This window comes from Leucopleurus acutus, assembly GCF_964270905.1.
Source record: "Leucopleurus acutus genome assembly, chromosome: 9".
Lineage (NCBI taxonomy): Eukaryota > Metazoa > Chordata > Mammalia > Artiodactyla > Delphinidae > Leucopleurus > Leucopleurus acutus.
Genome location: NC_139144.1, coordinates 97858751 through 97884020, shown reverse-complemented (window position 1 = coordinate 97884020; position 25270 = coordinate 97858751). Strand labels below are relative to the sequence as shown.

The window sequence follows — 25270 nt, the reverse complement described above, 5'->3', positions numbered from 1 at the left end:
CATCAGGGAGCGTTTCTTTCAGGTGGGAAAAATATTTTGTTTAGTGTCTCTTGCAGTGCACCTACTGGCAATAAACACTTAATTTTGTTTGGTTCTTTTTTTTTCTCCTACTGGATAATTGGGATATAGTCCTTATCTGTTAGTTCTCATTTGGACTTATTTCCCAGTAAATATAGGCAAATTCAGGCTCTCAGAAATTTCCTTTAATTGGCCATTTATTCACCCTTTCTCTGTTCCCAGCTGTAGATGCAACTACTAATTTCGTGTAAGTTAATAAGGGATGTAAACACATCATTCAGTCTACCGAGCTCCTGTGCTTTAGAGTAGGAGAGTTATTTGTAAGCCTTACTCATATGATTACTGCTTTCAATATGCACTGTTAAGTCTTGCCTCAGGGTGAAACATAAGAGATTTAGAACAAGTATCCACTCTTCCTCCCTCCAAAATACAAAATGACAACCCTGAACTGAAAATCAACAACTCTAAAAATGAAGTTGATAAATTGTATTTAATTAAATTTAAAAACTGTGAAAGGCACTGGTAAGAATATAAAAAGTCAATACACATACTGGAGACAATCTTTCCTCATATAGGAAAAATGACTTGATTCCAAAATATACAAAGAACACTTAAAGCCAAAACTCTAACAGACATCTATTCAAAGGAGACAGACAGATGGCAAATAAGCATATGAAAAGATGCCACGTATCTTTGTCATCAGGGAAAGGCAAATTAAAACAACAATGAAATATCACTACATGCCTAGTAGAACGGCTAAATTCAGAATATTTACAACACCACACACTGATTCGGATGCGAATCAACAGGAACTTTCATATATTGCTGGGGGGAATTCAGTTTCATTCATTGCAAAATGGTACAGCCACCTTGAAAGGCAGTTTGACAACTTCTTAAAAAAATAAACATACTCTAATCTATGATATACCAATTGCACTACTAGGTATTTATCCAAAGGATCTGAAAACGTAAGTTTACATAAAAACCTGTACAGAGATGTTTAAAGCAGTTAAATTCATAATTGCCTCAATTTGAAAGCACTCAAGTGGTCTGTCAGTTGGTAAATGGATAAACTCTGGTGCATCAAGACGACAGAATCTTATTTTGCACTAAAAAGAAATGAACTATCAAGCGTATAAAAAAAGACATAGAAGAAACTTAAATCCATACGACTGAGTGAAGGGAGTCAATGTGAAAAAACTACACACTTTATAATTCTAACTATATGACATTCTGAAAAACCAAAACTATGGAGGCAATTAAGAGATCAGTGGTTGCCAGGGATTAGTAATGAGGGAGGAAGAAGAGGTGATTTTTTAGGGCAGTGATACTACTCTTTATGATAGTATAACGGTGGATGCACATAATTATACACTCGTGCAAACATAGAGAATATACAACACCATGAGTGAAAACTTATGTAAGGTGTGGACTTCGGGTGATGATGTGTCAATGCAGGCGGATGAATGATAATGAAGGTGCCACTCTGTGGGGAGATGGTGATAATGGGGGAGGTTTTGCATGTGTGGAGGCAGGGTGTATATTGGTTATCTCTGTACTTGCCACTTAATTTTGCTGTGAATCTAAAATTACTCTAAAAAATAGTTTATTACATAAAAATGGGCAAAAATGTAGAGATACCTCACCAAAAAAATATACAGGTGGCAAGGAAGCACTTGCAAACACACTCAACATCACGTCATCAGGGAATTTTCTATTAAAACAAGAATGAGATACCACTGCACATCTATTAGAATTGTAAAAATTCAAAAATCTCTGTATTACTGTAAAAAGTTGGGTGCTTGCTATGTTTCTCAGTGGTCGAAACATGGAGTCCAAACTGCTATTGCCCGTCCCATCAGGGCTCAGAGTCAGGCATGACAGAAATCATGCTCGCAGGCTCCACCACCACCCGAAAAGCTAGAATGTAGTAGGCATGGTCTACTCTTCTCTTTCCCTCTTGACAAAGAGCTGGGAGTTGGGAATTTTCTCCAGATCCTAACACAGTGGGTCAGGGAGGCGAGGTGGATATGGCAATAAAATGCTGTAACTTTGCCTAAAAGCTTCACTCTATCTCTTCTTGGCTTTGTGCTAGTCTGGGGTGCTGCAAACTCCTATGTGGTTTCTGGTGTTCTCAGAAAGGCAATTTGATCTATATTATGTCATCTTCATGGAGGAAGTGGGGGCTTGGGAATTCCTATTCTCTCATCTTTGTGATGTTACTCTTAGATAATTCTCATCCTTAGGTCATGTATTTTGTTGGAAAATTTTCTTGAGTTCTAGGGGAAAAATTCACTAAACTATAATTGTGCCTTGTGCCATATTGTTCTACTTTTCTGCAATACTTTGTGGAAAGCAGCCTTCACTTGAGCATCCCTTACACTGCAGATGAGGGGGTTCAGCAATGGGTTGAAGACAGTGTAAAACAGGAAAAGGATCTTCAGCTGCTCCTCTCACTATTGCCAGGGACCATATAAACCATCATGGCGATGCCAAAGTAGAACCCAACCACACAGACGTGGGAGGAGCAGGTGGAAGAGGCTTTCTTGCGGCCCTCCTTTGACTGGATCTTCGGGATGGCCCAGAGGATGCGCACGTAGGAGACCAGCAGCAGGGAAAGGGGCGCAGTTAAGATAAACACACCGCCAGCAAAGAGGAAAATTTCATTGATCCAGGTTTCACCACAGGTCACTTTGAGGACAGATCAGATTTCACAGAAGAAGTGGTTCACCTTCTGGGGCCCACAGAAGGGCAGCCTTAGAAAGAGACTTTCTTGTACTAGGGCCAGGGAAAATCCATGTGCCCAGCATATGATGGCCAGGAACATGCACGCTCTCCAGCTCATGATGACAGTGTACTGGAGAGAATGGCAGATTGCCACATACCTGTCATTGGACATCACCACCAAAGTCAGGTGCTCTACGGAAGCAAAAGCCAATAGAAAACCATCTGCTTAGTGCATGAGAAATAGGAGATAGTTTTTTTGTGTTTCACTAGGTTTTCCAGCATACTGGGTAAATTGCTGGAAGCATAGGATACGTCAGTGATGGCCAGATGAGAAAGGAAGGAGTACATGGGGGAGTGCAGTCTGGGGTCTAGGCAAATGAGTCCCAAGATCATGCCATTTGCCAGCAGGTTGAAGATATAAAATAGGAAGAAGATAACGAAGAGGAAAAATTCTATGTCTTCACTGAGCTGGAATCCCACCAGGATGAATTCTGTGACCCATGATTGGTTCCCCTCCATTCTGTTTTGTTTTTTTATATATAAATTTATTTATTTATGGCTGTGTTGGGTCTTCGTTGCTGCGCGCGGGCTTTTCTCTCGTTGCGGTGAGCAGGGGCTACTCATCATTGCGGTGCACGGGCTTCTCATTGTGGTGGCTTCTGTTGTTGCAGAGCACGGGCTCTAGGTGCACAGGCTTCAGGCTCTACAGTGCAGGCTCAGTAGTTGTGGCACACGGGCTTAGTTGCTCCGCGGCATGTGGGATCTTCCCGGACCAGGGTTCAAACCTGTGTCCCCTGCATTGGCAGACACATTCTCAACCACTGCACCACCAGGGAAGCCCCCCCGCCTCCATTCTTAATGACAGTCTGTAAAGGACTAAAGTGTGGTGGAAAGGTCAGAGCTGGATAACAATGAAAACTGGAGTTATTTATCTGAAGTGAATTCGGAGTAGGCTTCTATGCTTGTCCCTACTTCACTGAGTTTTTTCTTCAATATTTCTCTGCCTTTTTGTTTTTCTTACTTTTTATTCTAAAGTAATTCAAAATTTCAGATAAGTATCAGGAATTATAAACAATACTAGTATATACACTTTACCAATTTTTTTCATGTTTGCTTTATCATTTCTTTTTCTCTGTATATATTTTGTTAATTTTCTCTGGACCACGTAAGAGTTAAGTGCAACCATAAGGCCAGTTTATCCCTAAACTGTTTATTATTTCCAAGAACAAGGATATTCACTACTTTATTTTCAGTATAATTACCAAAATCAGGAGATATTACCATGATTCACTATTCTAGGTATAGCATTTCCAGCCCCTCTGGTCCAAGATTGAAATCCAATAAAATATCTTACCTCCTCTAATCTGAAATCGTTATTCAGTCTTTCTTTCCTTGACACTGATATTTTTGACGGGGATTAGTTCTTGTTTTGTATAATGTCTCTCAATTGGGGTTTTCCATTGATTGTCCATGTTTTAAGTTCAGATTATAAATTTTTGGTAGCAAAAAATATATCCTTCTTAATCTTAAAGCCTCTCATGAATACAGAGATACTGTTAATTACTCTCAATATAGGTGATGCTAATGTGGATTACTTGATTAAGGTGGTGTCTCCAAGTTCTCTCCATTATAGAGTTATTAATTCATAATTTTAAGTACTTTCTTCCTGCTGGCTTAACAAATTATCCATACCCATCTTGTAGATTTCTCACTTCAGCTTGGAATCAGTTATTTCACCAAAAATATTTGGTTCCTTACTGAAGAATCATATTTTCAAAGCAGTATCTGGATTTATTGGACGTAAAGTAATATTTTTATCAGGATTGTTGCCAAATTTCTAATATCCTCATTTAATAGAGAGCGTATATAATTTGGGAGAGTACCTAAGTTGTTAAGGGGATAATGGATTCTCAACTTCACTTGCCTAATCCTAATACACCTTTACTGACTTATTTTGGAAAACACCACTAATATACATTACCGTTAAAGAAAATGATATCACTATTATATGGTAGTTTTTTTAGGCAAAAGTACATTTAGAATTCAAAATTATCTTGTTTATACTTTTTGTTTTTCTTTGTATTTAGCTAATTATAGGCTCTTAGAAATTTTACACTTAATAAAGTTTCAAAAGTTTGGTTCATTGTGTGAACAAAGTGGCATCTACCTCATGAGATTTTGACATCAAGTTTTCCTAAGTCTTAGAGAAACACAACATTCAATAAAAGGCTTAAGAGATAATACATATGTGAAATCTATGGCCAACAGTGATCATTGCTAATAACTTGTACATATAGTTTTCCATTATTCACTCTACTTACATTTTCATATAATTAAAATTATATAAACATTATTCTTTCATTTAAATCACATTAGGTACATTTTCCATGTCAAAATATTTCTATACAATATACTTTAAACATTTGCATACTATTTTATTGCATACAAATATTTAAACTGATTTAATACATTACCTTCTAACTAGGTTGTATGTACTGTAATGCCATTGATTAAATTTTATACATATATTTTTGTGTATCTTTTATTATTTTCTTGTCGTATACTCCTAGACATGGAAGTTCTCAGTCAAATCTCCCTCTCTTTCTCCACCTATCATCTTTTTATCTATATCCACCACCATCATCATCTATAAAAAGCAAACAAGCCCCAAAAAATCAAAACACATCATCACTTCAAGAAACCATTAAATGGTAAAAGATTTCTAATTTAACAATCATGACTCTAATCTCAAGTTCAGCTTTCCGATGAAGCTGTCCCACTTCAACTTTTCTACTTTTATCATGTTGACTCTTTTTTTTTTTTTTCCAGTATGCGGGCCTCTCACTGTCGTGGCCTCTCCCGTTGTGGAGCACAGGCTCCGGACGCGCAGGCTCAGCGGCCATGGCTCACGGGCCTAGCCGCTCCGCAGCATGTGGGATCCTCCCGGACCGGGGCGTGAACCCGTGTCCCCTGCATCGGCAGGCGGACTCTCAACCACTGCGCCACCAGGGAAGCCCTATCATGTTGACTCTTACACTTTAATACAATTTAGTCAAACCTGGTATAAAATGCAGTTCCTTAGGTTCATCCTCATCTCAGCTTCATAGTAAATCCCAAGGAAGAACAAGAATAGTTCATGGAAAGTGCAACTTCATGAAGTCTAAGTATCATCTGACTACAAAAGATGTAGCTTCTTGTTTACTGGGTTAAATCTGTCCTCTTAGTCTACATATAACCTTGAGCTATCTACTCTGATTACAAATTTATGATTAAAATCGTATTTGTCTGTGTTTCTTACTGCCCAGGATCCAAATGGTTCCATGTGGAAGTAACTATCTCAACACCCACTATTTAGCGTTTCCCCCCTAGACATCTTTTTACATAATTTGATTTAATTAACCCTACCCTACAAATTTCTCACATTGCTTCTAACCTATTGTTTCTTCTTAATTTCACTTTGGGGCTTGAAGAGATACTCCTGTTTCCTAGATGAATGACAAGAAGGAATGACTTGACATTTAAGACCTACACCATACACCACACAGAGATGTCTTTACCAATATAGTCATCACAAGTTAAATAATATTTTAATATAATTAACACCATGGCTTTTAAATACAAAATATTGCAAACTGTGATGTGACTTTGATCACTCATGGCCAAAGCATGGTTTCTACAAAACTAACATATTCTCAGATGATATGACATAAATCTCTTAAGATAGATGATACATATAGTTTTAAATTCATACTTTTGGACTTATGGAAGTATATTTTGGAAGTGATTAGTAATTAAAATATTCTGGAAATTATATATCCCTGTGAAGAATATCAGGTTTAGGCAAATGTAAATTCTGAAGCAGGCATATATTGAGCTGGAAAATGCATATGGGTCATTCAAAAGTACTAGTATGGCTACACACTATGCTTATTCACTAATCTCATTATATAAGCGTGAAGGGGTGTCCTAGAGAGCAGTGAAGACATAAGGCTCCTCATTCGAGGGATTTTCTTGTATGCCCGTAATCAATTAGTGTACAAAGAAAGACGGCAGTCTTGCTTATTCCTCTCATCACTAAATGTCTACGTGACAAGTCTATTAAGAGGGTCTTATTCTTTAAACATTTTGAGTTATGACTGGCATATAAAAAGCTGCACTTATGTAATGTATACAAGTTGATGACCTTGGAAATAAGTATTACCAATGAAACCATCACCATAATCTATGTTACAAACATATCCATTACCTCCAAAAGTTTCCTACCACCAAGAGTATCTTTCTCTGTCCCAGGCAATTAGAGGAGATTACTATGAAGCATAGATTAATGTAACAGGCTTGGACAATTATGACAGTAAAAAGCGTCATAATCTCACTAGGAAGATCAATGTAAAAAATCAAGATGAGGTGGGGTTAATACCAATTGTCATTTATTCTAAGTGAGATGACTTAAATGGTTGTAACAGCCTCATGAGTGGGTACTATGTCATGTACATGCTTTATGTCTCATATAATAACTTGTAGAATTCTAGATAAAATAGGCACTCAACAAGTGTGAGCTAGTACGGGAGAAGAATTATGAGAAGGAATAATAAGAAAACTAATCTCCACATTTTGAAGTGGGAAGTCAAAATAAAGGGTTGAAAATTGAAGTATATGGTTTACAAACATTAAAGACTGAAATTTCATTTTCTGTGCCAATTAAGGTGTAACCAATACACCCTTCTAGCCACATGTAAACTTTATTTAAGACCATTCTAAATAAAGGATGGATTAGGGAAGGGGGGAGGGGTGAGATAGGGGTAGGAAATTAATAAGTGCAAACTATTATGTGTAGAATAAATAAGCTACAAGGATATATTGTACAGAACAGGGAATACAGCCAATATTTTATAACTTTAAATGATGTATAATCTACAAAAATATTGAATCACTGTGTTGTACACCTGAAACTAATATAACATTGTGAATCAACTATACTTCAATAAAATAATTCAAAAAATAAATTTCAGTTTTTACTGACAACATGCTTATGCATGTTGAAAATATTAAAATCTCTGCAGATAATCTATTTTACCAAATAAGCAAATTTCTAAAAATCTGGAACATGCATAACATTTTATAGAATGAATGTTTTGTAAAGATTATAGATCTCTCCAAATTAATCTATAGGTTCAATGAAATCTAAATCAGAAATTAAGGAAGGTTTTTTTATGTGCAGAAATTGAATAATCTTATTTATAAGTTTCATGAGAAATTATGAAATATCAAGAAGAGTCAAGTCAATGTTGAAGAAAAATGAAGGAAAAGGACATACTCTATGAAATACTGAGACCTATAAAGTTACAGTGACTTTATACAGTCAGTCAATGTTGTAATGGGACAAAGATAAATAAATAGACTTGTGAAATAGCATGGTTAAACCAGAAATACAGACATGCACATGCCATCACCCCACAAGCACACTGGAAAGGCAGTGGTGTTTTCAATAATAATGCTGGATCAATTGGCTATCTGCGTGAAGAAACTAAAGCAAAACAGGTAGGTAATAGATCTAAGTATGAAAGATAAAAACAAGCTTTGTAGAATATTAAACAATGGCATATAGTTATGACCTGGGAGTTAGTGGAACTGAAACAGCATAAAAGATTTATAAAACTAAGAAATAAACTGCTATTTATCTAGAGGTATAAATAAGAGAGTGAAAACACAATCCACAGAATAGAAGGAAATATATATAACATGTATAATAAATTCAGGGCTCATATTCAGAATATAAAAGAATTTCTGCAACTCATTAATGAAAAGATAGATAATCTAATTTCAACTGGGCAAAATACTTGAACTTACATTTCACATGAAAAATCATCTAAATAACCCACAGCACATTAAGATATTAAGAGATACTAAATGTCCTAGGTCACCAAAGAAATAAAAATAAAACTCACAAGGAATGGCTAAAATTCACAAGTTTGAAACTACAAGGCCTTGGCAAGTATACAAACCAGGGATACATTACTGATGAGAATGTAATTTAATGCAACCATTTTGGAAAACTCTGGAAGTATATACTGTTTTTAAACATATGCATAACAATGACCTATGGATTCTACTTCCAGATACATCCAAATAAATGTGTGTATACACATACATAAGTTATATACATATATAGATTTATACAAAGATTGTATATATATATAAAGTTTGTATATGAATATTCTTAAGATGATTATAATAACTTTTTTCCTATCTTCCAAGGGAAAAATTTATCTTAGCTTATAAAACAAGATTGAAACATGGACTTATCTCTTTCCTTGAACTTACAATCCATGTGAGCAAATAAATATTTCTTGCAGGGGTTCCTATAATTAGTTTTAGATATGTATGATTTAATTTATTTATTCCTAGAAAAATTAAGTTTGGGGAAACCACTTGATGAGAATAATCTGGACAGTATCTCTCTACAAAGTCACTTCGTAAAAATAAAAAAAGAGAGTCATAGGCACATTCCCAAAATTGTGTGATCAACACTGAATTCCGTAAAGAGTTCCCGGATTTCAAAGTCTATGAGCATCGAGAGGAGCTTCAAGACGGTGGAAGAGTAAGACGCAGAGATCACCTTCCTCCCCACAAATACATCAGAAATACATCTACATGTGGAACAACTCCTACAGAACACCTACTGAACGCTGGCAGAAGACCTCAGACCTCCAAAAAGGCAAGAAACTCCCCACATACCTGGGTAGGGCAGAATAAACAGAGACAAAAGAATAGGGACAGGACCTGCACCAGTGGGAGGGAGCTGTGAAGGAGGAAAGGTTTCCACACACTAGGAGCCCCTTCGCGGGCGGCGACTGCGGGTGGCGGAGGGGGGAAGCTTCGGAACCACGGAGGAGAGCGCAGCCACAGGGGTGCGGAGGGCAAAGTGGAGAGATTCCCGCACAGAGAATCGGTGCGACCAGCACTCAGCAGCCTGAGAGGCTTGTCTGCTCAGCCACCGGGGCGGGTGGGGCTGGGAGCTGAGGCTCGGGCTTCGGTCGGAGCGCAGAGGACTGGGGTTGGCGGCGTGAACACAGCCTGAAGAGTCTAGCGCGCCACGGCTAGCCGGGAGGGAGTCCAGGAAAAAGTCTGGACCTGCCGAAGAGGCAAGAGGCTTTTTCTTGCCTCTGTTTCCTGGTGCGCGAGGAGAGGGGATTAAGAGCGCTGCTTAAAGGAGCTCCAGAGACGGGCGCGAACCACGGCTAACAGCGCGGACACCAGGGACGGGCATGAGACGCTAAGGCTGCTGCTGCCGCCACCAAGAAGCCTGTGTGCGAGCACAGGTCACTATCCACACCTCCCTTCCAGGAAGCCTGTGCAGCCCGCCACTGCCAGGGTACCAGGATCCAGGGTCAACTCCTCCGGAAGAAAGCACAGCACGCCTCAGGCTGGTGCAACGTCACGCCGGCCTCTGCCACCGCAGGCCCGCCCCGCACTCCTTGCCCCTCCCTCCCCCCAGCCTGAGTGAGCCAGAGCCCCCGAATCAGGGGCTCCTTTAACCCCGTCCTGTCTGAGCAAAGAACGTACGCCCTCAGACGACCTACACGCAGAGGCGGGTCCAAATCCAAAGCTGAACCCTGGGAGCTGTGCAAACACAGAAGAGAAAGGGAAATCTCTCCCAGCAGCCTCAGGAGCAGCGGATTAAAGCTCCACAGTCAACGTGATGTACCTGCATCTGTGGAATACATGAATAGACAAGGAATCATCCCAAATTGGAGAGCTGGACTTTGGGAGCAACGATATACATATTTATTTATTTATTTATTTATTTATTTATTTATTTATTTTCATTTTAATAACTTTATTTTATCTTCTTCTTTCTTTCTCTCTTTTATTTTTTGCCCTTTTATTCTGAGCCATGTGGAGGACGGGCTCTTGGTGCTCCAGCCAGGCGTCAGGGCTGTGCCACTGAGGTGGGAGAGCCAAGTTCAGGACATTGGTCCACCACAGACCTCCAGCTCCACATAATATCAAATGGCGAAAATCTCTCAGAGATCTCCATCTCAATGCCAAGACCCAGCTCCACTCAATGACTAGCAAGCTACAGTGCTGGACATCCCATGCCAAACAACTAGCAAGACAGGAACACAACCCCATCCATTAGCAGAGAGGCTGCCTAAAATAATAATAAGGCCACAGACACCCCCAAACACACCACCAGACGTGGATCTGCCCTCCAGAAAAACAAGATCCAGCCTCGTCCACCAGAACACAGGCACTAGTCCCTTCACCAGGAAGCCTACACAACCCACTGAACCAACCTTAGTCACTGGGGACAGACACCAAAAACAAAGGAAACTATGCAACTGCAACCTGCGAAAAGGAGACCCCAAACACAGAAAGTTAAGCAAAATGAGAAGACAGAGAAACACACAGCAGATGAAGGAGCAAAGAAAAACCCACCAGACCTAACAAATGAAGAGGAAATAGGCAGTCTACCTGAAAAAGAATTCAGAAAAATGACAGTAAAGAGGATCCAAAATCTTGGAGACAGAATGGAGAAAATAAAGAAACATTTAAAAAGGACCTAGAAGAACTAAAGAGCAAACAAACAATGATGAACAACACAATAAATGAAATTAAAAATTCTCTACAAGGGATCAATAGCAGAATAACTGAGGCAGAAGAATGGATAAGTGACCTGGAGATAAAATAGTGGAAATAACTACTGCAGATCAGAATAAAGAAAAAAGAATGAAAACAATTGAGGACAGTCAGAGAGACCTCAGGGACAACATTAAACACACCAACATTTGAATTACAGGGGTCCCAGAAGAAGAAGAGAAAAAGAAAGGGACTGAGAAAATATTTGAAGAGATTATATTTGAAAACTTTCCTAACATGGGAAAGGAAATAGTCAATTAAGTCCAGGAAGCACAGAGAGTCCCATACAGGATAAATCCAAGGAGAAACATGCCAAGACACATATTAATCAAACTATAAAAATTAAATACAAAGAAAAAATATTAAAATCAACAAGGGAAAAGCAACAAATAACATACAAGGGAATCCCCATAAGGTTAACAGCTGATCTTTCAGCAGAAACTCTGCAAGCCAGAAGGGAGTGGCAGGACATATTTAAAGTGATGAAAGAGAAAAACCTGCAACCAAGATTACTCTACCCAGCAAGGATCTCATTCAGATTCGACAGAGAAATTAAAACCTTTACAGACAAGCAAAAATTAAGAGAATTCAGCACCACCAACAGCTTTACAACAAATGCTAAAGGAACTTCTCTAGGCAGGAAACACAAGAGAAGGAAAAGACCTACAATAATAAATCCAAAACAATTAAGAAAATCGTAATAGGAACATACATATCGATAATTACCTTAAATGTAAATGGATTAAATGCTCCAACGAAAAGACATAGATTGGCTGAATAGATACAAAACAAGATCCATATATATGCTGTCTACAAGAGACCCACTTCAGACCTAGGGACACATACAGACTGAAAGGGAGGGGATGGAAAAAGATATTCCATGCAAATGGAAACCAAAAGAAAGCTGGAGGCTTCCCTGGTGGCGCAGTGGTTGAGAGTCCGCCTGCCGATGCAGGGGACGTGGGTTCGTGCCCCGGTCTGGGAAGGTCCCACATGCCGCGGAGTGGCTGGGCCCGTGAGCCATGGCCGCTGAGCCTGTGCGTCTGGAGCCTGTGCTCCGCAACAGAAGAGGCCACAACAGCGAGAGGCCCGCGTACCGCAATAAAAAAAAAAAAAAAACCTGGAGTAGCAATTCTCATATCAGACAAAATAGACTTTAAAACAAATACTATTTCAAGAGACAAAGAAGGATAGTACCTAATGATCAAGGGATCAATCCAAGAAGAAGATACAACAATTGTAAATATTTATGCACCCAACATAGGAGCACCTCAATACATAAGGCAAATACTACCAGCCATAAAAGGGGAAATCGACAGTAACACAATCATAGTAGGGAACTTTAACACCCCACTTTCACCAATAGACAGATCATCCAAAATGAAAATAAATAAGGCAACACAAGCTTTAAATGATACATTAAACAAGATGGACTTAATTGATATTTATAGGACATTCCATCCAAAAACAACAGAATACACATTCTTCTCAAGAGCTCATGGAACATTCTCCAGGATAGATCATATCTTGGGTCACAAATCAAGCCTTGGTAAATTTAAGAAAATTTAAATCGTATCAAGTATCTTTTCTGATCACACGCTATGAGACTAGATATCAATTATAGGAAAAAATCTGTAAGAAACACATGGAGGCTACACAGTACACTAAATAACAAAGAGATGACTGAAGAAATCAAAGAGGAAATCAAAAAAATACCTAGAAACAAATGACAATGAAAACATGACGACCCAAAACCTATGGGATGCAGCAATAGCAGTTCTAAGAGGGAATTTTATAACAATACAATCCTACCTTAGAAACAAGAAACATCTCAAATAAACAACCTATCCTTACACCTAAAGCAATTAGAGAAAGAAGAACAAAAAAACCCCCAAGTTAGCAGAAGGAAAGAAATCATAAAGATCAGATCAGAAATAAATGAAAAAGAAATGAAGGAAACAATAGCAAAGAACAATAAAACTAAAAGCTGGGTCTTTGAGAAGATAAACAAAATAGATAAACCATTAGCCAGACTCATCAAGAAAAAAAGGGAGAAGACCCTAATCAATAGAATTAGAAATGAAAACGGAGAAGTAACAACTGACACTGCAGAAATACAAAGGATCATTAGAGATTGGTACAAGCAACTACATGCCAATATAATGGACAACCTGGAAGAAATGGACAAATTCTTAGAAATGCACAACCTTCTGAGACTGAACCAGGAAGAAATAGAAAATATGAACAGACCAATCACAAGCACTGAACTTGAAACTGTGATTAAAAATCTTCCAACAAAAGCCCAGGACCAGATGGCTTCACAGGCGAATCAAACATTTAGAGAAGAGGTAACACCTATCCTTCTCAAATTCTTCCAAGATATAGCAGAGGGAGGAACACTCCCAAACTCTTTCTATGAGACCACCATCACCCTGATACCAAAGCCAGAGAAGGATGTCACAAAGAAAGAAAACTACAGGCCAATATCACTGATGAACATAGATGCAAAAATCCTCAACAAAATACTATCAAACAGGATCCAACAGCACATTAAAAGGATCATACATTATGATCAAGTGGGGTTTATCCCAGGAATGCAAGGATTCTTCAATATATGCAAATCAATCAACGTGATGCACCATATTAACAAACTGAAGGAGAAAAACCATATGATCAACTCAATCGATGCAGAGAAAGCTTTTGACAAAATTCAGCACCCATTTATGATAAAAACCCTCCAGAAAGTAGGCATAGAGGGAACTTTCCCTAACATAATTAAGGCCATATATGCCAAACCCATGAATGAAATTAGAACACTCCCTAACACCATACACAAAAATAACCTCAAAATGGATTCGAGATCTAAATGTAAGGCCAGACACCATCAAACTCTTAGAGGAAAACATAGGCAGAACACTCTATGACATAAATCACAGCAAGATCCTTTTTGACCCACCTCCTAGAGAAATGGAAATAAAAACAAACAAATGGGACCCAATGAAACTTAAAAGCTTTTGCACAGCAAAGGAAACCTTAAAGAAGACTAAAAGACAACAACCCTCAGAATGGGAGAAAATATTTGCAAATGAAGCAACTGACAAAGGATTAATCTCCGAAATTTACAAGCAGATCGTGCAGCTCAATATCAAAAGAAGAAACAACCCAATCCAAAAATGGGCAGAAGACCTAAATAGACATTTCTCCAGAGAAGATATACAGATTGCCAACAGACACATGAAAGAATGCTCAACATCACTAATCATTAGAGAAATGCAAATCAAAACTACAATGAGGTATCATCTCACACAGGTCAGAATGGCCATCATCAAAAAAATCTACAAACAATAAGTGCTGGAGAGGGTCTGGACAAAAGGGAACCCTCCTGCACTGTTGGTGGGAACGTAAATTGATACAGCCACTATGGAGAACAGTATGGAGGTTCCTTAAAAAACTAAAAATAGAGCTACCATATGACCCAGCAATCCCACTACTGGGCATGTGTCCTGAGAAAACCATAATTCAAAAAGAGTCATGTACCAAAATGTTCATTGTAGCTCTATTTACAATAGCCAGGACATGGAAGCAACCTAATTGTCCATCAATAGATGAATGGATAAAGAAGATGTGGCACATATATACAATGGAATATTACTCAGCCATAAAAAGGAAAGAAACAGTTATTTGTAGTGAGGTGGATGGACCTAGAGACTGTCATACAGAGTGAAGTAAGTCAGAAAGAGAAAAACAATGACCACCTAGAGGGGTGGGATAGGGAGGGTCGGAGGGAGGGAGATGCAAGAGGGAAGAGATACGGGGATACATATATACGTATAGCTGATTCAATTTGTTATAAAGCAGAAACTAACACATCACTGTAAAGCAATTATACTCCAATAAAGGTGTTAAAAAATCTATGATCAATTTACATTACTTAATTTGCCTCTATCATATGAACGTAATGGTATCAATGAGAATTTTTAAAACTGTAATGTGATATATTCTGTTAACCTAGTATTTTGGCGCTGGAATACCCAGACTTCTACAAATATCTTTAATATTTGTAAACATAAAAATCACCATGTCAAGTTCCTACCCATGTTCGAAATTGCCTGGGTTTGTGAATATCTTTTCCCATCATGAATTAAGTAAGTCTAAATATTGCCTCCAGTTAAAAGATATATCTTGGTTTGGGTTCCTTCAGAAGCCAACCCTGGGACAGTTATTCAACTACAAGTAGTTTTGGGGAAGCAATCTCGGGAACTATAAGCAGACAGATGAATGGAAAAGGGGCACAACCAAGAAAAGACAGCCACTGAAGGTTGGATGATCAAAGGAGAAAATTGTAGTAACTGAAGTTAGACCCTAATGGAAAAATCTTGGAGCCAGCGTAGCATATGTATCACCAACTAGTATCTGTTATTGGATGAGCGCCTTGAGGTGGATGGACCAAGTAACAGGGCTCCTTTTCCCAGAGTAATAGGCTAGTAAAGTGGCTCTGGTTTCCAGAGAACCTGCCCAGGCACAGAAATGCAGACGGTGGCATTTGGAAGTCAGGCTAGTGTGCACTGAAGTGGGAAGGCAAGGTGTTATGTACAGGGCACCCACAGTATCAGCTACAGAATCCCTGTCTGTACATCACCTCTGTAATCCAAAATTTGATTGGACATAATCAGGCAGAGGAATAGGTGTGGTTTCCTGGCTCTAAATTGAAGAGGATAATTACAAAAATTTAATAAATATATTTTTTCTAATGATTTTTTAAATTACAGTAGCATAATTATCCATAGTTAAGTTGAAACAAAGTTTAGTTTTTTAATGTCAAAAGTTGGCTTTAATTATACTCAACATACTAGCCTCCTTTATGTTATGTATCTTGGCCCTGAAGGAATTTTATAAAATCTCTCTATTTGGACAAAATGTAATCTAAAGGATACTATCTAATATTAGCTCTGTTACTCACTATAAATGAGAAAAGCTATTTAAGTGCATCAGTAATGGGTTGAGAATGATGTGGTAAATCTATGTAAATGAATTAAAGTTTCTGGTCTATTTATCACATGAAAAGTGCTCAGCAGATTTTTCAGCAAGAAGGCACATTTAGGATGGGATACAGATAATGTGTACAAAGTCCTATTTCAGGGGCATTCACCAAGGAAGACAGTCATCCCTCAAAGCCTGAAACTGCAGAAAAGTCTAATTTTTAATCATTACCATTGGGGTAAAATAATGAAACACTGATTTCAAACATGAGCCCTAAAAAAAAATCAAATGGGCAAATACAGCATATTGTAGGCACTGATTTATTAATTTTTTTATAATGACAAATCTCTGTATTTTGTGCCAGGCAGAATCGATCAGCAGTTTTTCCTTTCTTTTTTCTTTTTAAATTGAAGTATAGTTGACTTACAATATTATATTAGTTTTAGTTGTACAACATAGTGATTCAATATTTTTATAGAATCATTCATTTACTTCATTTAAAGTTACTATAAAACGATGGCTGTATTTCCCTGTGCTGTACAATAAATCCTTGTTGCTTATCTTTTTTATACATAGTAGTTTGTATCTCATAATCCCACACCCTAGAGATTTTTCTATTTAATGATAATTTAAGAGTTTCTCAAGCAGGTTGAGTCAGTCAGGTAGTAAAATGATCCTAAGGCCCTCACCCTATTTCATTGCATGTCTCTGATATCCAAGATTTAGGTACTAATGTTACAGTTAATGGCAGCATAAACATCAAATGTTATTAATGTCAGCACGAGCATTAAAAGCCTCCATGGTGGCTGCTGGTTTAGCTGCTAGTTCTGGTGTGCCCTCCTGTCCTGTATTGTCTGCTTAAGGACTTTAGCAACTTAGTTTAATGCGGCATCTGACTTCTATACAAATTCATATATTTACAGATAAATCAAAACTCCAGTAGTTTTTTTCCTCTACAAGCAGTAGTACCCTGACAACACTGCCTGATTCTCTGGCTCTCAGACTTGCGCTCTCAAATGCCTCTTTCTTCATCTTGTCTCCTTGGAGCTCCCAGTTACCTGATATTAGCTTCTAAGTCCAGCTCCCAATAGATTCAATATCTCTAAACTTTTTCTATATTCCTGGCATGTTGTTTTTATAGACTAAAAGAAGATATTTGTCATATTGTACATTATATAAGAATATACCTTATGGGAGATTCAGCTAATACATTTAAGTTTCCACATAATTTTAATACATGCTTAAAATGTATATTTAATAAAAAAATAGCATTAATAAACACTGTAAGTTGACTGTAAGAGGGCTTTTTCAATATTTATTATTCCTGGAACTTCTCCCATCCTACCTCACGTCTACAGAGAATAATCACTGCTTTCCCTGACTTACTGCAGAAGTGAAACCCTTTTTTTTCACACCTAGTACAACCACAGGGGACTCTGACTTACAAGCTCTAGGGGCTACCTAGATTACCTTTCCAGTAATTTCCTGTTAGATCATTAATTCTTACCTTTTACACAGCAAAAAGCTAGGTTAATATGAATATGAAACCCTTGTTAGTCTCATAAATCGTATCTTGAATCTTATGTATTAGAATGCTAAAATATGGATGAAAAAACCAAATTATTGCAGTTTAGAGGAAGGTATTAGAAATCCTATGCCTCATTAAACATTACCAGTACTAACAAGATTCTCCTGATTTTCTTTTGCATGATGTAAAAATTTAAGAACACTATAATTTCATTTGTCCCATAATTCTTTTAATTAAAATTTTTTAATTTCATTTTTTATTTGAATTTTATTTTTTTAGACAGCTTATTAGTTACCTATCTTATACATATTAGTGTATATATGTCAATCCCAATCTCCCAATTCATCACACCACCACCAACACCCCCGCCACTTGCCCCCCTTGTTGCCCATATGTTTGTTCTCTACATCTGTGTCTCTATTTCTGCCCTGCAAACCGGTTCATCTGTACCATTTTTCTAGATTCCACATATATGCATTAATATACGATATTTGTTTTTCTCTTTCTGACTTACTTCAGTCTGTATGACAGTCTCTAGATCTATCCATGTCTCTACAAATGAACCATTTTGTTCCTTTTTATGGCTAATATTCCATCGTATATATGGACCACAATTTTTTTTCAGTTTTTTTAATATCTTTATTGGAATATAATTGCTTTACAATGGTGTGTTAGTTTCTGCTTTATAACAAAGTGAATCAGCTATACAGACACATATATCCCAATATCTCCTCCCTCTTGCATCTCCCTCCCACTGTCCCTATCCCACCCCTCTAGGTGGTCACAAAGCACCGAGCTGATCTCCCTGTGCAATGTGGCTGCTTCCCACTAGCTATCTATTTTACATTTGGTAGTGTATATATGTCCATGCCACTCTCTCACTTCATCTCAGCTTACTCTTCCCCCTCCCCGTGTCCTCAAGTCCATTCTCTACATCTCTACATTTCCTATCTACTAGTCCTTTTCCTCATTTATAAGCATATTCTATGGGTATTCCGTCATTCAGTCAGTCATTTTTTCATACATGCATTCATTCAAAAATATTTACTTCACTATAGTACTATTCAAACACTAAGGGTAAAGATCAATTGATTACTAGAATGGACAGAAATATTGTTTTCTCAGGCTATTTAAAAAGTTTAAGTTTCTTTTAACATTATTTACACGAGCGTTTGAAATACTGAAGTTTCTCCTAATAATGTCAAAGTGATATTAAAAATTCTATACTGTGACTAAATATTGTATATGTAAAATAACATGGTAATCTGGTTGGCTTTGTTCCCACTGCCCTGGGAGATGAGTATGAACATGCTCAAAAACATTGATTGACAAGACGTTGCGTGTTTATGCTTAGTTCAGTTTTAGGTATATGGAGATTTTAAAAGAAAAAGGAAGTAGAGAAGAAGGGAGGGAGAGGGAGAGAGTTGACGGAGAGAAAACACAGGGAGCAAAAGAGAGAAGATACAGCACCTCTCCCTTCACTTCCTCACTATTACTTTACAATTCCTGCGGGGGGAGTCAGGGGGTGAGGCTGTTGGGGGGGGGCGTGGGGCATATAACACAGGAAAGGGGAAACTGAGCTCTGGAGAGCTACAGAGAGGTTAAAACCAAAACTGCTTCCGAAAAGTTGATAGGATTCAGATGGTTGGTGTCAAAGACGGAACTAAGTCTGGGGCACAATTTTAAAAGGCTGTTTATTTGTAGACGTTAGGCTCAAACTCATCTGCTGTTGCTTTTATGTCAGTAGGGGTACAAAATTGTTAGCAAGGACAGTAAGTTTTATACAGTAAAAAAAGGAAACACTGAGACAAGTCTCTGATTGGCAAACATTCTACTATGGTGGGAATTTTTTTTTTTTTTTTTGAAGAGGGAGAGTCCTTCTCATTGGGTTTTAAGGACATTTGGTAGCTCTTGGTTGGCTGCAAGGAGGTAAGGGAGCAGTTTAGGGACACTCAAAGGCAGAAGGGTTGTCCAATGTTAGAAGTATTTTCTGTGTTCCATTTCTTGAAACAAGTGGTTGGTTGAGGTGTTTCTGGGGGGTCAAACTGCCACAATGGTCCTCACAGGGCTGGTGGCAGGCAGCCCTGTGCCATGGCAGGCAGTTGGCATTAGGAAAGAGGTGGAGACCACTCCAGCATGGAAGACAACAGGAATGAAGACATGAAGTGATAATCAACAAACAAGGGGTCTCGCTATTTAAACAGTGAGAAGACCACCCTAATGAGAGGTCATGAGAAATGAAACCTGTGCCACCAGAAGATGAAATTTGAATGCCTACGACTAGACCTTTGGATAGTCATAGGACTAGACCTTTGGATATCATTTACAGGGTTTTGAAAACAAGTGTGAATAAAAAAACAAAAATTTAAAGAAGGTTATAAGAGAGACATTAATAAAGAGAGACCAAGTGACTTATAAGGGAATCACTACTAAGCACAGAGATGTTACTTTGAAAATAATTCTGGCCTTAATGATCCACATGTTCTTTGTGGGAAAGAAAAAAAATGCTCAGCATTTAAGTCTTGGAGAAAAATACACACACACACAATTTCTGAATACCAGAGACTGAGGGAAAATTCTGCCCATCCTAACTAGTGGAAAATACAAAGCTAACTCCAGGAATGAAGAGTTTGTACAGATTAAGAAAAACACTTAAGTGTTACATGCTAACCGTAGGAGCCCATTTTTAAGAAATTTTCTCAGGACTCTTTGAGTCAACTAGTTAAAAACAGCTATACAAGAGAAAGCCTTCAGAAAAGAAATAGCTTTTTCTACAGCTAAGAAAGTAGGGTTTATTCACAATGTGTGTTAGTGAATTTTATTTTTTAAGTTCATGAATAAACAGAGACGTTAACCAAATGTTTCAGATTTGTGTTCTATTCGCCATGTAAATGGCAAAAGTTACCAAAGTTATTATCCATGCATCCCATTTCCCTCCAGGAGAGATTCAAACCATTCATTAACAAAGTTAAAAAAAAAAACCACCTCATCTTGCATGAAATAACCACTGTCCCCTTTTGTGGACATCCTCCGAGCACTGATACCTTTAAGCGCCCAAGAGCAGTCTCCCAGTTATAAAGAAGCCATATTAGGGTCGCCCTTTGAATAACACAAACTACACGCTAAAATAAAGGAAGATTTTGGAGGTGAAAGAAGTTGCAGGCACTTACCTTCAGTCTTTCCCTCACCCCACTGCAGATTCAGAGCTGGAACGGAAACTCGGCTACCTTGGGAAAGCTGAGGTTTTCGGTTGCTGTACTTCTCAAAGACCATAATTGACTGAGATCATTGGTGACTTTGGGCAGCAAGCGTAGCAAAATACTGGATGTTTCTACCGAAGTTCCACGGTCTTTTATGACGACTCCTTTTTAGAAGAGCTCTCCCACCTACAGTCTTCCTTCTTTTTCCGTAAGCACAGCACCCTTGGGCTGCTTTCCCGCTGCCTAAATCGTTCCGTGGTTGAAGCGTTTCCTCACTACCCAGATTAAAAGACAGGCAGCTCCCACAGAGCTGTAACTGGCTATTTGATTAAAACTGGGATTTTTTTTACCCTTATTGGGAACATCAGAATCACCTGATGCCAAATCACAGCACCTGATTCTGATGTCGGTGTGGTGCCGAGTCCTGGCCCGTCATGCTCCGCGTGTGCTGCTAAGGACAGTGCTGAGGCTGGGAACATCGCTCAAAACAACTTCAAGGATGTTACTAGGTGTTGTGGGGAATGGGGGTGGGGGAGGAGTGATGTTTGTAAAAGTTAAACCTATTCCCCAAATAACCTCTTACTAGGAGAACCTTCAGGAGGATCGTTTTGATCAAGAGAACCTGCCCCTTCTTAGATCTATACCACCTGCAGGAATTTTAAAATGGGGAGAAGGAATCTACCTTACAGTCAAATTGCATTTGTTTTCCCCACCCCTCCGTTCTATCAAACAAGGCATTTAGGGATGGGGGGATGGGACTCGATTTTAGGAGCCAACAAAGACACTTCCGGGTCAAGCCTGGATCTGTCTCCCTACCCCTTACCCTGGAGAAATTTGCTGAAGCTCAAGTAGGGGAGAGTGTCTTGACCTTTTCCTAAGGGAGTTTTGAAATATGTTCAACCAGTTCTTTTTCCAGTTTACATTGATACAATCCAATCCTTACAAAAGGTGCCAGATGACAGAGAATCAGAAGTGGCTTCTCTGGGTAAGAACCTACTTACCACAGGGAACTTCCCACCGAGACCCTCCAGGAACGTTCCAGACACACTCCCCCACCACAGCCTTTAACCCTCTGTCCACTCGGCACTTTCCCCTCCAGTCTGATAGTCTCCTAGCAACATGCATTTGGATTATACCCCTCTCTTAGTACACCCCCTCTCCTGGGGGAGGGAAAGCTTTGGTGTTTGGGGGCACAAGAGAAGACGTGTGTCTGTCCTGAAGGTGACGGTCAAGAAGGGATTTTCCTTTGAGGTAGCTTACCTCGTGGGTTATTCCTTGCCTGGCACCGTCTGCATCAGCCAGAAACTTGTTGGAAATGCAAAACCTCACAGAAACTCCGGAGTGGAGCCCAGAAATCAGAATTTTAACAAACCCTCCAGGTAATCCTGGTGCAAACTCAGGTGTGAGAACCACCGGTGTGTCGTGTCTTCTGTGTTCTTCTCCTTTCCAAGTGCAAGAGAGAGAGAGAACAAAGGGGACTTACTACTACTTTTACTTTTGTCTGGAGCCTGTAAGGAAAAGGGAGAGACAATAAACAAATAAATGATAGATAAACCCACTGAACATAGAAAAGGACACACTTGCCCATAGAAAGGATAAATAATGGCTTATTCAAGACACATTCGGTTAAAGTTCTCTTTGAGTCTCCGTAGCTGCAGCTGAGAAGATGCTTTTGTTTTCAATTAAGAAAGTTGGCCTAGTTGATCCCTAACATCTCTTCCAACGCCAATTCAATGGATCTAGGAGTTTTTAGGATTAATAAAAAGTAGCAGGGAGTAAGAATCATTAAGAATATAGGAAGGAATGCTGTATTAAGTTGGGAAATATGTATATATTTAAAGACAACTTCTCAGACAAAATAGTTTTGTGCCCACATCACAGTTTTGTTTCAAACATGCTGGTAAATGAGAGGTTGCTGGTAAGCCGTGCTCCAGGTTGCCCCCTGAGAGTAAAAACATTTTGTAGGAAAAAAGAAAGGCAATAACAATAAAGAACTGTATGATTAAAGATTATTAGGCCACTCACAAAATAGATTAAAATGCAGGCAAGTTTCAAAACTGATAGTCAGCTGAGTGGGTGATCCAGAAAGGATCTTGAGAGATCACGAAAGTCCCTTAGAAAACTGTTGGAGTTTTATCAGGATTGTAATTGCTTTCAGCAGGGGCTGTGAATTGCCTCTTCCCCAAAGGCCTGTCTCATTACAGGTTTAAGAAAACTCTTTCCTCAGTTTCTAGTTTCTCTCTTCTCACGGAGTTTCTTTTTTCATTTTTGGTAAGTAATTTAATCTTCCCGAATCTTCCTGACTGCTTCGTCTATAAAGTGGGGAAAATAATTTCTTCCCCAAATGAAAGAATAAGGCTAGAAAAAAACAACTCTCTCTTTAGAGTCTTCCAAGGTCTATCACTGACTAATCAAAAGTATACATTAAAGGGGAAAGTTAATATGATGTCGTTTTCTATCCTTGAATTCTGATCTAACCGTAATGCCAAGCCTGTGGTAGATTGGTTTGTTCTATGTCATGTATCAGTTAAACACTTACATAGTTTCTGCTATGTGTTTGCATGCCTTATGCATTTACAAAAGTTAACTCAATCTCATGATTACCCTATGAGGCAGCTGCACTGTTATTCTCCCCATTTACAGATGACAGAATTGAGACAACGAGAGGTTAAATAACCAGCCCAGGCACAGTATCTGCTAAGTAGCAGAACCTGGATTTGAACTCAGGAAGCTGGATCCAAAGACTGTGTTCACCAAACTGTCTACTAATTGATATCCTGTCCCTCTGCTTGATTCTCCACCAGTCAGGCTGTGCCTTGTCAGGGATCAAATGACGACAGATCTTAAATAAGTTGAACTTTAAAGGGCCCCAGTAGGAGGGAATGAAATACCTAGTGCAGATAGTTAAAGCCTAGGTCATTTCCTTGTATTGAATTGTATCGCCCACTGCCCGGTCTGATGCTTGTGCATTTATATTTGTCATCTGTCCCTGGATTGAACCTTCTACACCATAGGCACTAGGATCAGCCCTTATTGAGAAGATGGTAGAGAAAGTGTCCCAGAAGCACCTGTTTTGACAACTGAGGTTCCCTACCTGTGTACAGTTAACCCCAAATAAGGTTCCCTACCTGTGTACAGTTAACCCTTGAACAGCACAGGGTTGAACTGCAGGGACCCACTTATATGCAATTTTTTTTCAGGAGTAAATATTATAATACTACACAATCTGTGGTTGGTTGAATCCACGGATACAGAAGAACTACCTGTAAGGAGAGCCAACTATAAGTTACACACGGATTTTCAAAAGCCCATGTTGTTGAAGGGTCAACTGTAAATGCTGCTGGTCACCTAGCAGGTTCTCTACACTATTCTTAAGAAAAAAAATATACCATCTCAGGACAGAAGATATTACTGCATTGGTGTTTTTAGAGCCCCTGCCATTTTCTCGAGGCTTTAAAAATACCACTTTCTCAGGTAGTACAAGAATGAAAGGATCCTTGCTGGGGATAAGAAACCAGAGATCTCTGAAGACTCTGAAGGCTAAAAAACCAATGATAATCAGGTGTAATAGTGATAACTAGTAAGTATATGGCTGCTACCAACACAACTGCTTCTTCAGGTGTGAGAGGCCCCAGAGTGGGCCCCCTGCTCTTGGATGCAGACCTCAAGTGGAAAGAGCCTTACTTCCGGGCAGCTGGACACACATGTTCATATTCTGTTCATATTGTGTCCACAACTGGGGACAATCCTCAGGCTTCAGGCTTGACCAGTGGTCTCTGGATAATATATACTTGAGAGTGTCATTTTCTCAGTGTATGCGTCAAGCACTGTGCTGATGCAGGATCTTATAGGCAGGTCTTAATCTTCCATGACATAAGGTTATTCCTATTTTACGGATGAGGGTCCTGTATTTTAAGTACTCACTCCATCCACACAGTAAGTAGGGAAAACACGGTTCATTCACCCATTTCTCTGGCTCCAACCTAGCAGTCGGTGTCTGTTCTTATAACTTCATGTATCTCTGTATTCTTGACCTCTGATATCTGAGGTATTGCACTGCTCTCATATAATGCCAGTGTTGTGTCCAGGTGTGTGTGTGTGTGTGTGTGTGTGTGTGTGTGTGTGTGTGTGTGTGTGTGTGTGTGTGTGTGTGTGTGTGTGTGTGTGTGTGTGCGCG

General features: G+C 38.9%; 1 protein-coding gene across 1 annotated transcript in view; it reads right to left on the bottom strand.

Moving 5' to 3' along the window:
* Window positions 1-3264, bottom strand: part of LOC309966509 (olfactory receptor 2A2-like) — a gene marked incomplete at both ends in the record, with an annotated part of 29159 nt that extends 25895 nt beyond the window's left edge. The window contains 1 exon segment of the mRNA XM_082846612.1: window positions 3210-3264. Within this exon segment, the coding sequence (XP_082702738.1) occupies window positions 3210-3264 (55 nt within the window).
* Window positions 3265-25270: the final 22006 nt, after the last annotated feature.